Here is a 17,146-nt window from a genome sequence, read left to right on the forward strand (position 1 = left end):
GGCACTTTACTACAGTTGCTGTGATGCAGACTTGTGCATGGCACTTTACTACAGTTGCTGTGATGCAGACTTGTGCATGGCACTTTACTACAGTTGCTGTGATGCAGACTTGTGCATGGCACTTTACTCCAGTTGCTGTGATGCAGACATGTGCATGGCACTTTACTACAGTTGCTGTGATGCAGACTTGTGCATGGCACTTTACTACAGTTGCTGTGATGCAGACTTGTGCATGGCACTTAACTCCAGTTGCTGTGATGCAGACTTGTGCATGGCACTTTACTCCAGTTGCTGTGATGCGAAGTTGTGCATGGCACTTAACTCCAGTTGCTGTGATGTCGACTTGTGCATGGCACTTAACTCCAGTTGCTGTGATGCAGACTTGTGCATGGCACTTTACTCCAGTTGCTGTGATGCAGACATGTGCATGGCACTTTACTACAGTTGCTGTGATGCAGACTTGTGCATGGTACTTTACTCCAGTTGCTGTGATGCAGACTTGTGCATGGCACTTTACTCCAGTTGCTTTGATGCAAACTTGTGCATGACACATTACTCCAGTTGCTGCAATGCAGACTTGTGCATGGTACTTTAGTCCAGTTGCTGGTGCTGGACCATAGAAAAGAAAACCTAACAAATCTGTTGACAGAATGGATATTTTACAAACAATAACCATTTTTTATTTGATTGCATAATTCATATAGAAGTCAGTTAAATTTCTTTTTAAATAATATTCTTTAAATAAAATGATAATCACATATCAGGACACTAAAATATTCAACTAAGATTTTCTATACCTGAAACTTTAATCAATGCTCATTGCACAACCTACCTGTTCATCCAGAAACAAATGTGTATTTATATACTCAGTACTGTCAAATAATGAGTCAGTTTGATGGCAGCAATAAGCAAATACAAGCCACTATGCTATGTCAGGTGCTTGGCATTAGGATCAAGGTAACTATAGGGTTGCAGCAAAACCTGTTATTTTCTATCAATAATGTCAGCTTATAATATTGACTCTTACTTTTTGATCAACAACAGAGATATTTATGAAACTTCACGTGCTTGACATGTATAGACAGTCTTTGACATAACATACTAAAGTGCTTTGTATAAAGGTCAAGGTCAAAACAAATTAAAAATTGTGCATTTTCCTAAATTTTATAAATCGGCCTCAGTAATCATAGAGATTTTAGGAATATTTCAATAATATCAACACTATTTTCCTGTGCTCAGCAATTTAATAAATTGACCAAGTGCATTTAATTTGTTACTATGGCTAATAAGTGATTGAGTTATAAGAATGGTCAGCCTCTCAGTGGATATCTCATGTCAGAGTACAAAAAGTTCACTGATTACAATAGTGTGTAGCATAAACGACCATGCAAATGAGTCTGGTCACATTAGGCAATGAGCAAGGAATCGACAGCATTGACTTGATAGACTTGAGCTGCAGGCAAGAAGTACCGGAAGGCACTTTTTCTCATTAGTTAATTTGGTGCAAACTTCAAATATATATATATAATTTGAAGTTTGCACCAAATTAACAATCTTTATCTCTTTATATATATATATATATATATATATATATAGAGAGAGAGAGAGGGAGAGAGAGAGAGAGATGGAATTATTTCATAGCTGAGTCTGAAGGTGATAAACTACTTTCCAATAGAAAGTAAAGCAAAATGAGCCCTTGTAATAAATTAGGCTGTAGCCAAGATGCAGGAAAATTCAGGTAGAAAAATATTTTGAGTTCCTATTCCCCCAAATAAAACTTAAGGTAATGACTGGAGACCTAAATATTGGATGAGTTGTAAATTGGTACGATTGCTGAAAGTAAGCTTGAGAAACCAACTGACCCAAAACAACTTTATGGAACTACTACCTTACATCTAAAATGGGTACAAAAACTGAGAATGAGAACATTAAGAGAAAGTGGATACTCCTGTGTAAGTTTAATTAGCATAATCATGAATGATTGTCATTTATTTTACAAAGAACTGGTATTAATTACGATACTTATGCTCGCCTACAAGACCTTCTACATTTTTATATTTTAAATTTGAATATTTTCTTTACAGTTAAAAAAATAATTAAGTACTTATCTCAGTCAGGTTGTCTCAGTCATGGTGTCTCAGTCATGGTGTCTATGTGCTAGAATCTACTTTTCAAGGGAAGAAACCCTTGCTGTCTTCTGGTGTTCCTGATGGAGTTGTTCTAAGATCAAACAACATCAACAGATATATAAAACAACACAGACCAACTTAAGGTCTCACCAGCTTTAAGAATACACCATATAAAACATTGTGAGAGACACATACACACTTATACACACACAAATTAGAGCTATTTGATATTAAGATAGAAACCATAGTTTGTTCCTCACAGCATGATGAATTTTATTCTGTCTATAGGCCTAACTCAGTAAACTTTCAGGTTAGTGGCATTCAATGTTTCTAAAATTACCGAATTAGTTTTAAACTGTGAAATTCTTTTAGATACTGTTAGCTACATTTATTTACACACTGACCTGAAAATTTACTGAGAAACAGATAGGATAAAATTTGTGATGCTGTGTGGAATAAACAATCACATAAAACACTGTCCCCAAGCCCACAGGCTATACACATCAATGACTACAAAAAATAAAATTTCCAGACTATCTCAAGAGCTTCTGCAAAATTTAAACAAATGAAACTTCATGCTCTTAGCAACCAGAGTGGTTCATTCATCAGTCCATGCACTATTCCACAATTTTTTTTATATGTAGTTTATAGCAACACATATCATATTTCCATGAAAGAAAATATTAATTTCCAAGATGAATTAGACATCCTCTATGAGGGGAACATAATATCAGATGGTTTCTAGTTTTTCATGTGTAGAACTTGTTTAATTAGTGTCAATCATTTGCCCCATTGCCCTCATTAACATATTCATATAAATTACTATATTATGAACAACAATAGCTCATGGCTCAAGGCACACATTGTTACTCGATACTTGCAACACCTAATAATTATAACATTTTTCTTTGGGTTTTTTTTCTCCCTATTCTAAGAACAGCATATATAGCTATGTGTGGCACATATAGCTAGATTCTACTTAGATAGTTATTCAGGATTTCATGAAAGATTACAAAACATAATGACCTTTATATAAAGTGAGAAGCAATAATAATACCTGATGAATAATACTGAGCTTTGAATATGTTAACTAAATTACAAAAGTGCAGGGTTATTTTGATTTAATTGGAAATATTTAGGTGAGAAAAATAATTGTATGTTGGTGTTTGTACCAAGACAAGGAAATCCCTGTCATCGGGTTACATTGTCTCCTTACTCGGCATAACCTTGTGGGGAGACAAATAATGCAACCTTTTGATTGGGATTTGCTTGTCTCAGTTTAAACCCTAACATAGTTTTTTTTTAGTCTCAGTACCTTAGTTGTTACATGCTTAGGCTCTAATAAACAGTAACAAAAGAAAGAAAGAGTGAAAACAACAAGCTTTGAAAAATTTAACAAATAATTTAGTTCCCTGGAAAAACACTGAAAAAATGAAAAAAATAAGCAAGTATTGTCAGTCTCATTGACAATTTAGAGGAGACTTACTGCAAGTTTTGAATATATATTCATTTAGAGATACACTTTTGTTGGTTTCTTTCTTAAAATGCAGCTTTCTGTTTTGTAAATAAATGAATATCAAGTTAACAGCCCCCTCCCCTAGAACAGACGCTTATAGTTTTTAGCTCACAAAACTATAAAGCCAAGTTAGCTAGTTGGTATCGCCCTTTGTCAGCCATCTATTCACTATTTATATCTTCTCAAAACATGCTTAATATAATTTGAACAAATTGAATACACAGATCCTGACATGTAGCTATTTCAAATTTATGGTTTTGATCTGCCTTCAAATACAGAAAAATTATAAAAAATATGTAATGACTTTTCAAAACCAAATTTGACTGAAGACATTCTAAACTTTTGCACAAAAGATTTTGTATAATTTTGCATGTTTGCATATTGATCTGCCATCATTTCTGGATGACAGTATGAACACAGAAAACATTTAAATGACTTTTTGTCAAAATATGCCTAGTTGGATGTTTCTACATTTGATAAAAAAAAGTATCTTTTATATGTAGTTTCCCTGCTAAAGCAAGAAAATATTTATATAATTGAAATGCATAATCGAAAAGTTTTATTATCAATATGAGGTCAAAATACGAAAATACAATGATAACATGGTGAAAATATATGAGAGTTCCTGATCAACAGGCAATGTAAGTGTTCATTTTAAAGGGTAAGTTAATAAGAAAAGATAAGTTTTATATAATTATATAAAGCAAGGGAAATTAGCTTAGATGAGAATCACAGTTCTAGTATTGATCAGAATTTTCACCCTTGGAGAAAACTAAATATAAAATATCACTGACAACATTATTTTGAATGTAGGATGCATAAATGTTAGTAAAATAAGATGTATAAATTAGAAGATGGTACAATGTAATGATTGAACAATATGCAATATAAATCTGCAGAAAAATTATAAAACAAATACTGTATATGGATTGCTGTAATAAACTATGGATTTGATGAGTTCAGAAAAAACTGGAGGGTTTGCAGTCTTGTGAATGAATTTGCTGTTTGCATTCTTTGACTTTACTCTCATGGTCCTAAATGGTTATTTTCCTACTAAAGTCCTCATGGTCCTAAATGGTTATTTTCCTACTAAAGTCCTCATGGTCCTAAATGGTTATTTTCCTACTCTAAAGTCCTCATGGTCCTAAATGGTTATTTTCCTACTAAAGTCATCATGGTCCTAAATGGTTATTTTCATACTAAAGTACCTAAAATAATTATTTTCATACTAAAGTACCTATAATAATTATTTTCATACTAAAGTACCTATAATTATTTTCATACTAAAGTACCTATAATAATTATTTTCATACTAAAGTACCTATAATAATTATTTTCATACTAAAGTTCCTAAAGTAATTATTGCTTGTATGTTACTGCATCATTATATCATATTTCATATATTCATTGTGTTAAGCCCAAAAAGCCCAAACTTAGCTTGAAATTTGTATTTTGTATTCGCAGCTTTTAATAAATGAAAACTCAGTAGGCTTTGTTTATGAAACACTTTCAGATTTGAATTACTAAGAATAAAGAAACCTATTGTCCACTGTTTTAATCACTGAGCCACCATGGCTACCCTGGGTAGAAATTACATGGTTTTTAAATATTGACCCCACTGATGAAAGGACAGACCCAGGAATCAGAATACATAAATTAGCTCACCATATAGTGCAAAGTGTATGTATAGTAGAAATTCATCATCGATCTTTAGAACCAATAACATACAGTTGAAACCAATGTTTATTTATATGGATTAATCTGCCATAGACGTATCATAGTTTGACATACCAGTAGTATAGGTATATCTAATTGCTTTATACGAATATATATTCCTTCGTAAGCGCATTTATATATCAAATTCCTGCTGTTTTCACGGATACTAACATGTAAGATTTATCCATGAATGTTACAGGCCCACATGGTTAAGTCAGTTAAAGATGGAAAATGGGAAATGGTCTGGGACAGATGGATTTACCGCAGATCAGTAAATTATGGATACTTCGTATAAAAACTTTCAGATTTTTAGACTCAAGGAGTCATCACATGTCTGCCAAATTATGCAACAGATGGAAGATATTTTGAGTAGTGGAGATTCAAATTACTCCTAAATATTGACTTTAAAATGTTTTCGAGAGCTATTGCAGCTAGCATTAAAAAAGTTATTCCGTCTATTATTAGCGATACTCAGAAAGGATTAATGAAGGATAAATTCAGTGGAGAAAATACGAATTTATTAAATGATATCATAGATCAAATAGAAAATGAAAATATATATGATTTATTTGTGTAAATAACTTTTGTAATAACTCTAATAGTAATGTTATAAACAATGGAAATATGTAATCATTGTTAGACTTGAAAGAGAAAGTCGTGAAGGAGATCCTATTGCGCTTTATTTGTTTATTTAGTTGAAATTTTAGCTGTAACTTTAAAGTAAAACGTGGATGTTCATAGACTGATTGTTGATGTCAGTAAGTAAAACGTGGATGTACATAGACTGATTGTTGATGTCAGTAAGTAAAACGTGGATGTACATAGACTGATTGTTGATGTCAGTAAGTAAAACGTGGATGTACATAGACTGATTGTTGATGTCAGTAAGTAAAACGTGGATGTACATAAACTGATCCTTGATGTCAGTAAGTAAAACGTGGATGTACATAGACTGATCCTTGACGTTAGTAAGTAAACCGTGGATTTAGATAGACTGATCCTTGATATCAGTAAGTATAAACTGGGTAAGTAAGCCGATGACTTTTATTCTTCTCGATGGATCTAAACTGTCTCTAAAAGCAACTAAGAATATCGTAAAGAAACAGAACAAGAACAAAGGCTCCTAGGATTGGAAACAAATAATCATCCAATGAAAGAGTATATTTCCATATGGCCCTTACTGGTCATCCAAATTACACTCCTTGGCATGGAGTTTTATCCACACTTTAAACAAATGGTGAAAATTAATTATGGGACGAGAGTAATGAAGACAAAAAGAACGACGGAAAGCTGGAATCAGAGATATCTTTCAGTAAGTAGTAGGTAAAGTAATTATGTAAAAGCTCTTGTTCTGCCCATATTAATTTATCTTTTTCAGCATTCACAAATCCATCAGCAAGTATTGAGACAGAACTAAATCGTACCTTATTTAAGTTTGTATGGATGGTATAGTGGAGAGAATTATCTGTGGTGTACTAGTATACTCAGAGAATGATGGAGGATTAAATCTGATACACGTTTATTCATTCGTTACGTACAATAAAATGAGACCGGTAAAATGATTACTGGAAAATAAGGATAGAGAGTGGCAAAATTTAGCTAGTCCAACTATATTCAGAGAAACAAAAGATATATGGCATTTAGGAAAATGAAATTAGAATAATTTGGTATGCTCATTAAAAACACTTTTGGGATAGATGTAAGTTTGGCAATATCGAATTGGAAGGAGGAACCACAAAGTCCAAATGAGTATTTATCCTTGCGGTTTAAAAAAAAAACAACATTTGTTCCACCTAGATTATTCTATCAATACAAATCCTGGAATGAAGCAGACATTGAAATTCATAACGGTTATTCTATGTTCACGGTAGCATAATACCGTTGAAATGATAAAACGAAAAACTGGATGCGACGAGATCTTTTTAAATACTTCTCCTTAATAACTAGAATTTCAGACTAATAGAAAGATGCAATCGAGAAACATATGGCTCATAATAAGTTTGATAATCAGGAGGATACTATAATGAACTTGCAAAAAATCCATTAAAGTTTCTTTGCAAAGGTTTTTTTTAATTATTATATAGCAACGAGGAAACATGCTGCAAAGCAAGAAACTTGGATGCAAGTATGACATAAAAATATAAGTAATGAGGAGTGTTCTAAATTGTATAGCAGGGTGAAACTTTGTAATAAGGATGCAAAGTTGAGCTCTGTTAACTCTAAATTAATTCATGTAATATTTGTCACCAATAATTGTTTTGAAACGAACTAACATATTAGCCGAAGACCAATACACTTTTTGTAGGTGTGAAAACGAGAGTACTGGACGTCTGTTCTATGATTACAATATATTTTTTATTTTTCGAAGCTTTTTTACATAAGACAGATGATCCAAACCTCTTTAATGCAATACATATTTTTCCTGCATATAGTGTCATAGTAATGTTTTTTCACTTTTAAATCAAAGACAACGAAAAAAGAATAAAAACAGACTTTTCAGATTATATCAAAGTGTTCTGGTGTTAAGAAGGCTGAATCCTCTTTCCCATTCTGTTCCTCGTCACCATCAACAGAATAATGCGTCAAGCTACAAATGATAATGCCAGAGGAATTCAGTGAATTCAGTGGACACTCTTCTCACACCTTGAAGATCTGGACGTTGCTGATGAACTGGCTGTAATTTACTCCAAGCACTATACTCTTCAATAGAAACATGACAGATTCAGCAAGTACGCTAAACAGACTGGCCTGCAACACAATACCCACCCACCCCAAAAAAAACAAAACAAGTGATGTGCATAAATGCCAAAGATACTCATCAAATAACCATTGATGGTGAGGCATTTGAGTTTGTAAAGGACTGGTAGCCTAATTAACAACGATAACGGTTACAAAAAGGACATCAAGGGCAGGCTAAATAACGCTAGCGGTGCTTTCAGCAGACTCCGTCATATATAGAAATGAAACCAACAAGTCCTCAAGACATAGATCAGACATTACAGCAGCAACGTAAAGTCGGTACTGTTGTATGGCTCCGAGTGTTGGAGAATAGTGAATACATATATGAGCAGAGTAAATTTATTTCACAATAGCAACCTCCGTAAAGTCTGGACAATATAATGTCCACAATAGATCTCCAATGTGAACCTATATGAAAAAGCGGGTTGTAACAATATTTCCCTGGAAATCGAGATGGGCAGGATCAAATGGCTTTGGCACGTAATGAGGATGCCCCAAGAACGGATACCCAAGTTAGCCCTCAGATGGACACCAGCTGGTAAGCGCAAATGCGGACTGCCAAAGATAATCTGGCGAAGGAGAGTGATGACCGAGCTGGAAGAGATGGGGCTTTCCTGGGGCGAGGCACAATCATTGCACAAAGCCGACCTTGATGGTGGAAGATAGTTGCAGCCTTATGTCCCAGATGGGATGAAGAGGACTAACTAACTAACTAACTAGTATTGTTGTTATTTATATTTTTAAAAGTATATTTCTGATACTGGATCTTGAACTAAGTTAAAGTCCGCACATATAATAGTAGATTCATTTTCATATTCATGGATAATAGCATTTATATCAATGTAAAATTCTGGACCATCATTATATTTCCCAAATACATTACTTAAACGGAAGTTCTTTTCACAAATTTGAATATTTAATGCAATAAGATAACCAACAGGATCCATTTTACATGTTTTTATGTCATACTCAAAGTTGTTTTAAAAATAGAATGCAAACTCCTCGAGAGTTTGACTTGTAAAACTTTGTAATATTACGTTAAAGTTTTGGTATCGTTGTGCTAAGCATTTTGCACGTTGTTGCCCAAATATTGTACATTTGTGTGTGTGTGTGTATATATATATATATATATATATATATATATATATATATATATATATATATATATATGAAGTGAACAACTAAACATGTTGTACAATTTGTTGATTATTTCAGATAAATATTATATTTATATTTGCATAAACGCAAAAGCCTTCCATTTATTAAGCAAATTGTTGAAATGCATAAGAACATTGCAAAATACACTGCTAAGTTAAATAAAGATGAGGACAAATTCTTGAAAAATGGGAAACATGTAACTTGTGTATTTCGTTATATTTATTTGTGTCCGATGTAATGCTAAACAGGAACCAATACTGTAACAGCACAAAGTATACGTCACCTAAACGCTGTATACTAGTGTGTCTAATGAGATTGCATGTTATACGTATGTGTGCATGCGTGCGTGTTTTATTTTCTTTTTTCGTGCATAATAATTATTGTCCCATTATTGTCTACGAACCAGAAACGTTTAATTGTAAGGTGGCTTTGGAATGGTGTTCCTGAACCCAGAGTTCAACCTTTTACGGGGCATACTAATAAAAAAAAGATGATGCAATGTATTTCATTATGTTAAGTCAAGTCTTCGTGTGATTCGAAATATCACATAAAAATACAATTTCAGCATCACCCTAGTTAATTATTCTTCCTAATATCCCTTAGAAGTAAGCCAATGTTATCAACCTTTTATGTCAAGGTCATCCATCATTTAATTCCATTTATTAATTACCTGGTCTGCCATTCTGTATTCTCATTCAAACTATATTGGCCAGAACACAGTCTATAAATATGATGCATCCCAGTCACCCACCACTTTCTTTCATTGTATCAATATCATGCAATACCCTATCCCAGTCATCCAATACTTTGTCTCAGTCTATAAATGTGACGCAATATTTTACACCAGTCACCCAGCGCCTTCAATCTACCCGCCATGTCGGCCAATTCTGCGCGTCGGGTAATTCTGCGCAACGACACGTCATTTCTGTAAACATTGGATCACGTGCTATTTTGGGTCAAAAATCCATTTTGTATCCAGAAAAAAACAAAAACAATCGTACATTAATTAAGAAAAGTGATATGCATAAAGTGTACAAGAATATCCCACATTTAGACTCGAAATGCACATAAAAATGTGATTTCTAAATGAGGAGTGGAGAGAGGTCAGGGAACCAGACTATGAACGCCTTATGACAGATCCGAAAGACGAGTGACGCGATCGTGTGTTTGTCTGTGTGTTATAAACATTCATTGTTTATATGAGTAAATAAAAACATAAATGTAATGATACAACATTGTTTCACTATCACTGAATCTTCCGCATGATGGCCTTTCCATTGATAAACGTTCAATATACTTGAAAAGCAATATCTTTGTCAGGTAAGTACATACATGTACAGTTAACAACGGTTACATTTTCGGAACTTAGCTGGAACTTGGCCAAAACTGAGTTGAGTGGGTAGGTCCGTACATAGCGTAGTTACCAAAACACTCTAAAAATAGACTTTGGTTTGGGATTTTACGAACTATTTTTAAATGGGATTCGGACCTATGGTATCTATCCCAAACCAGAACCATTACTGATCATTCATAGCAGAGACATCCTATCTAAGGCATCGTACAGACGACTGACGTTTGGAAATTACAATGATCCGCATACGAACCAAGGTACGGTAGGACTACTAACATTAGTACTAACAACCCGTGAGGGGCCCCGAGTGGCCGAGTGGTCTAAAGCGCTCTTCGTTACGGATCACTGCCATCTCACCTCTGTCTGCGGCGGTTCGAGTCTAAGATTCAGCCAATGTGGGCATGTGAGAAAGCCTGCCAGTAGCTTCTCGTGGGTCGGTGGTTCTTTCCGGGGTTTTCCGGGTTCTTCCTCCACCATTAATACTGGCCGCCATGTATAGCCTATCGTGCTGAAAAATGGCGTTAAACCCCACAACAACAACAACAACAACAACAACCCGTGAGCTACAAGTAACGTTGTTGAAAACGATATTTTACAAACCTTGTGATACATAACAGGAATCCAGACAAAACTACATGGAAAAGATGATTCCTCAATCCTATGTGCTGCTTCTACCTATTTTTTTCCCCTGGAATTTCATTTATCTTGACATTTTATTTCTTAACAGCTGATACATTTAAGGATATTGGTGCAAAATTAGTATTTTCACTCTGTACAAACATGGAGAGTTAATGGCCGATTGCGGTTGCTTATTTACTTCAAGATAATTAATTGTTGTCAATGGGAATTAATTGTAAGATGAGTTATTTTTCTTTCTATCAATCAAATAAAGATTTTTTTTTTCTCAAGCTATTTTATGAGCCGGAATTATTTCTCCAAAAATTCCGCCACTCCCACCCCAACCAACGGGATTTAAAAATCAATGGTCGGTCCCTTATCGTTTCTGGGCAACGGGTTCATGTGGCATTGTGGGTGGATTCGAAAGAAACAATGATATAAAGACAGAGTCATTCAAGCATTAAATGTATGTGATTATTTCAGATACAGGCTGAAGTAAATATTCATACCTTATCATCCTCTGCCAATATTCCGCACGTGAGGCACCTCTACCTGGATTGGTCGATTGAAAACTTGAAACATTAATGTGACCTTGCGGTGTGGTATGCGATACATCTTTTAGTCAAAAAAGTACACACGGTGTCATTTATTTACATGTCACCATTAGGCCTATACAGTTTTTATAGATACGAACCAAGGGAAACTCTAAATATAAATTTGTGACCTTGACCTTTAAGATAGCATACGAGATACGGTACACCATGCACGTCCGTTAATTTTTTTTAAGCTGTACCAATTTTGTCATCTTCAGTTTAAAAAGATTAAAAGATCAGTTCATTTTAGATGGCATAAGTCGATAAGTGTTCTCAATCCATTTCTCTGGCGAAGAAATGTCATACTGTTCTCATTTAGATTGAGCACCTGTTGTGAGAGCATACGGTGAATGATCAGGGATTATGCAGGAAATCGTCATCAAATTATCCCTTTATTTTCAAAGTGTACAGGAGAAGACGAAAATGTAGATTTTAGGGTCCAAAATAAAAGCTACAGCTTTCACAACTTCGAGATCTTTCCTGTCGCCAATCCATGTGAATAGTAGTCTGGTTCTCTGCATGGTATACCATGACGGGAACCAGACTAAATGATCTCGGTCACTTTAGTTTGTGTGTGATTTGGAGTTTTAACGTAGGTTTAACAATTTTTTAGTCATATTGCTACGATGTCTGCAGTGTGGCAGTTTATAGTGATGTTTACCGGGGGGGGGGGGGGGGGGGGGCTCATGCCGCAGACATGTAGTATGATGTCCCACCCAGCAACATTATCCTGACAACAGGCCGACCAGTCCTAACACTAACCTCTTAATGCTGAGCGCCAAGCGAGGCAGCTCTTAGTACCATGTCTGTAAGTCTTTGTTATGACTTGGCCGGGGATTGAACCCACGACCTCCCGCATCTGAAACGGACGCTCTAACCACTAGGCCACCGGAGCGGTCTCTGTCACTTTAGTAGGTGGTTTAGTAATATCTGCAATAAATACATAAATAAATTTGTTGATAGGTTATAATAGGTCATAGGAAATTTGTTGATAGGTTATAATAGGTCAGAACTATTTGTTAATCAGTAGCTGGAGGTTATATATATATATATATACATATATATATATATATATATATATATATATATATATATATATATATATATGCACACACAGACACATCATAAAAAATAATGTAAACTGGTTAAATGTGCTTGCATGACGATATTTTTAAATCGTGAAAGTAATAAAACACTTGTGAGTGTCTCTGTTTTAATACCATTGTTTTACTGAGCCATGCAATACATTAGCCTCCACTTAGCATCTGTTAGTATTGTGTTTCACAGTGCAAAAAAACAATGTAAAATGCAATGCACTCAAGAAAAGTCCATAACTGTGTAATATATAAAAAGGAGTCATTAATGATACAAAGTGTCTTGAAGTAGTTTCCTCTAACAAATGTCATGAATAGCTTGCACTTTGGGTACGGAAGACACCTATTGGTTCTGGGGGGAAAAGGTCATCGTTCAAAGTAATGGTAAGTCTGATAAGAAAATAATGGTTTTTGCACAGGAAGTTTAGCTCAGGACTGCATACCTTGACCATTGTCCAGGTCAGTAAGACCCATTGGTCAGTAATCTCCCATTGGTCAGTAATCTCCAGAGTCAGCTGTGCCATTCTCAAGTCTACATAGAGGACTAATAAGAATGAGTCAGGCATACATTGTACCATTCATGACACTCTCGCTAGGAATTTGTTTTAGGATGTTCAGTTTGATTTTGTTTTAGTTTTATTTCTTTTGTTTCAGCTTCACCCAAATGTGAGAAAGATATTTATGATTCTTGAAGTTCTACATCTGATAGCTTTCATGGTACAGGTGACGGAACAATCAGGTTGGTAATCAACAATCAGGTTGGTAATCAACATTCAGGTTGGTAATCAGCAATCAGGTTGGCAATCTTAAGCAACCAGTTTCATTTGATCATATATTAATGATAGGTATGCTTATAAGATACTAGATCTATCTAACCCAGGGGTCTCAAACACATGGCCTATGGGCTGCATGTGGCCCGCCAAGCAGTATCCTGTGGTCTGTAAAATGTTCGCATAACAAAGTGGTGCCACCCTTGGGCCATCAGAAATGCCCTCTTGCGGCCCGCAGGGTATTTGAGTTTGAGAATTCTGATCTAACATTACCCAAAAAAATAATATATTCAATATAATACCCAACTCTTCATTAAATAAATTCTGATATGAGCAAACTTCATCAGGTTAAACCTCATCATACCTGAATAGGTTGTTGTTATGGGGTTTAATGCCATTTCTCAGCTCAAGATAGTATACCTGACAATGATGTAAACATTAGAAGAGTTAGCTCCCATGATCTATTTTTCCTCCGAAAATGCATGTTATGAGAACCTAAACAATTGAGAGGTGAATGATATGCATTATTGGAGAAATGTAATAAATGAAGGTGATTGTAAAAGAAATTTGTATGGAGAAATTTTTTTTTTTATATTCATAATTGTTTATAGCAAATTACAAGCTATTTTTAGATTTTCCTAAGAGGCTTTCGGAATAGTTTATGATTTCATCAATCATTAGATTTTCAGTAATGGGACTGTAGAATGCATGTATTGAAGATTCATTCGAATTAAAATAACTGACATTAATAAACATTTCCATAATATTGTTATGTTTGAATTTTCCTAAAAAGCTTTAACATAGATGAAAACTATTGTACTACTTCTGTAATATGTTGATGTATATATGTATGGCCTTGCTGCATCTTGACAATTGTTTTTTCCTTGGTCTTAGAAAAGAGTTTGGAGTGGGTCTGATAGTAGATAGCCCCTTGGATAGCTTTTGTTGCATTTAGCTCAACGCACTCACCCTTACAGATCACTAACAACTGACCTCTGACTCCACATGTGTTCAAGTCTCTCCACCAAATATTCTGACCACCATGTATAGCCAATCATGTGCTGGAAAACCCCACAAAACCAAAACCAGACTGAAATAGCATTCCACTTCTGTATTTTCAGTTCTGTGAATAAACTTTAAACAGTATGGAAGCTAATATCAGCAACATCTGCACAGTCATATTAATTAATGTTCTTATGTTAGTAATTATTACCAGGCCAATTGTTATTTCTTTCTCTAACCCATCAAGATGCTGATTATTTTTAATTCTTTTAAATATTTTTTTTTTTAATAAAAACATAAAAATTCATTATTTCTGTGAGAAATAGTCTTTCAGACATAATTATATTTACCAGTACTGCCTACTCAAATATGCCCATGTCATATTTGTGTGTATGTGAAACTATACACACATTTATTTGTATGAGAGGTTTACCTTTTTATCTGATTGTTAATAATACTAAAATGTTTGATTCCTTTTCATTTTCAGACTGTGGGACATACAGAGCAGAAAATGGCAAGACTTGCCATATGTGTAACCCAGGCAATTACAAAATTGGTGATTGCATGGAAGATGGCATGCCAGCTAGATGTTTACCATGTCCAGATGGGACTTATCAAACAACCTGTAACCAGGCATTGTCATGTGCACTTTGTGCACCATATTGTCCCTATTATTATTCAACGAAAGTCTCGGAATGTAGCAAGACGTCAGATATCAAATGCCAGTGTAACCCAGGCTTTCACTTTGAAGGTGGTGTTGATGGGAAATGCTTCAAGCACAAACCTTGTCCCCCCAGCCAGGGAGTAAAAATGCAGGGTAATGTTTCAACCATATAATTGTTACTTGAGAAAATCTTTGAAGTCTTTTGCTCTAAATGATGTGTGCTTGAAAATTTCCCACTGCTGCTATGTGAGACTCCTGCACACAACAGACAGTTGTGTGTGTGTGTGTGTGTGTACATACTATATATATACACAGGTGACACTCATTATACACTGACACATCATGCTATCCTGACACATCACTCTATACTGACACATCATGCTATCCTGACACATCACTCTATACTGACACATCATGCTATACTGACACATCACTCTATACTGACACATCATGCTATCCTGACACATCACTCTATACTGACACATCATGCTATCCTGACACATCACTCTATACTGACACATCACTCTATACTGACACATCATGCTATACTGACACATCACTCTATACTGACACATCATGCTATACTGACACATCATGCTATCCTGACACATCACTCTATACTGACACATCACTCTATACTGACACATCATGCTATCCTGACACATCACTCTATACTGACACATCACTCTATACTGACACATCATGCTATACTGACACATTATGCTATACTGATACATCACGACTGATTCTAGTTCAGAAGCATGTGTTGTAGATGACTGATGTAATGTCTAGTACAGACCCTTGGAATCATTCAGTTCTATTTTTTTAAATTATAAATTTAGGAGATAAGCTAATTTCAAGCTTCTTTCCTGCTGTGCTTTGTGGCTATAGAGAAGAAAATTATGGCAAATACAACCAGCATCTCTATAATATCAAAATATCAGAAATTGTAATCTTCAGGAGTTATTTGTAACTCTAATGGTCATAGAATAGAAGAGCTTATGGCATGGCCTACTGTCGATCATTCTTTGCCCGTAGGTCAGTGTACACAATTATTTTTGGTTGGTAGGGCAGGTCACTCTTGAGTGGCCTTATTTTTCATTCAAATTCACAATGAATGAATCTTCCAAAAAACAGAGTCAGTTATGTTATATAAAGGAAAGAAAGTGCAGATCTTCCATTATTTTCTCTGAACATATTATATAAACTCGATTTTCAAAGTCATGGCTACTTCTGACATTAGTTACCAATGAACACCTCCCAAAAATTAATTTGACGAGGGTCAAACATTCTAATTTTGGTGAGGTTTACTAAAAGCATCATTTAAAGGTGAAAGTTGAAGAAAAAAGCCCACATCAATTTATGCAATAGTCATTTGGATTAGATGCATCAGAAATGAAAGTCTTCCCAGCATATTAGCCATGAGCCAGAACAGTTTATTGAATGGCCTGTTGGTTGTCCATGAACTGCCATCTATCCATCCATCTATTCATTGTCTTCCCATCCATTAACAAAGTTGTTATCATTACTCCTCATACACTACTGGAGGATTGCCATGAAACTTTACACAACACACACACACACACATTCATACCAGGTCTAGGTGGATATAAATGAAAATTGTGTCACCAGGAAATCTAATGTGGCTGCCACTGAAGCCATCTTGAAAATCTTATTGCTTTTGCTGAAAGATGGTCAGATCAGAATGTGATTTTCAGTAAAAGACTTTTTGTAATGTCATGTTCATCCTAAACTAAACCAGTCAAATGCTGTGTTCATGTGGCTACCATGTAAGG

At 34.9% G+C, this 17,146-nt stretch overlaps 1 protein-coding gene across 1 annotated transcript in view; it reads left to right on the forward strand.

The window, feature by feature from the left end:
* The first annotated feature begins 1,900 nt into the window (after positions 1-1,900).
* The window catches only part of LOC149781289 (uncharacterized), a 44,744-nt gene continuing 29,498 nt past the window's right edge, over positions 1,901-17,146 (forward strand). Inside the window, exons 1-4 of the mRNA XM_089934690.1 lie at positions 1,901-1,952; positions 6,740-6,807; positions 13,569-13,653; positions 15,174-15,503. Coding sequence (XP_089790816.1) covers positions 1,901-1,952; positions 6,740-6,807; positions 13,569-13,653; positions 15,174-15,503 — 535 coding nt within the window. The remainder of the gene's footprint in view (positions 1,953-6,739; positions 6,808-13,568; positions 13,654-15,173; positions 15,504-17,146) is intronic.

Source organism: Sinohyriopsis cumingii, chromosome 15, assembly GCF_028554795.1.
Source record: "Sinohyriopsis cumingii isolate HCF-2022 chromosome 15, ASM2855479v2, whole genome shotgun sequence".
Taxonomy (NCBI): domain Eukaryota; kingdom Metazoa; phylum Mollusca; class Bivalvia; order Unionida; family Unionidae; genus Sinohyriopsis; species Sinohyriopsis cumingii.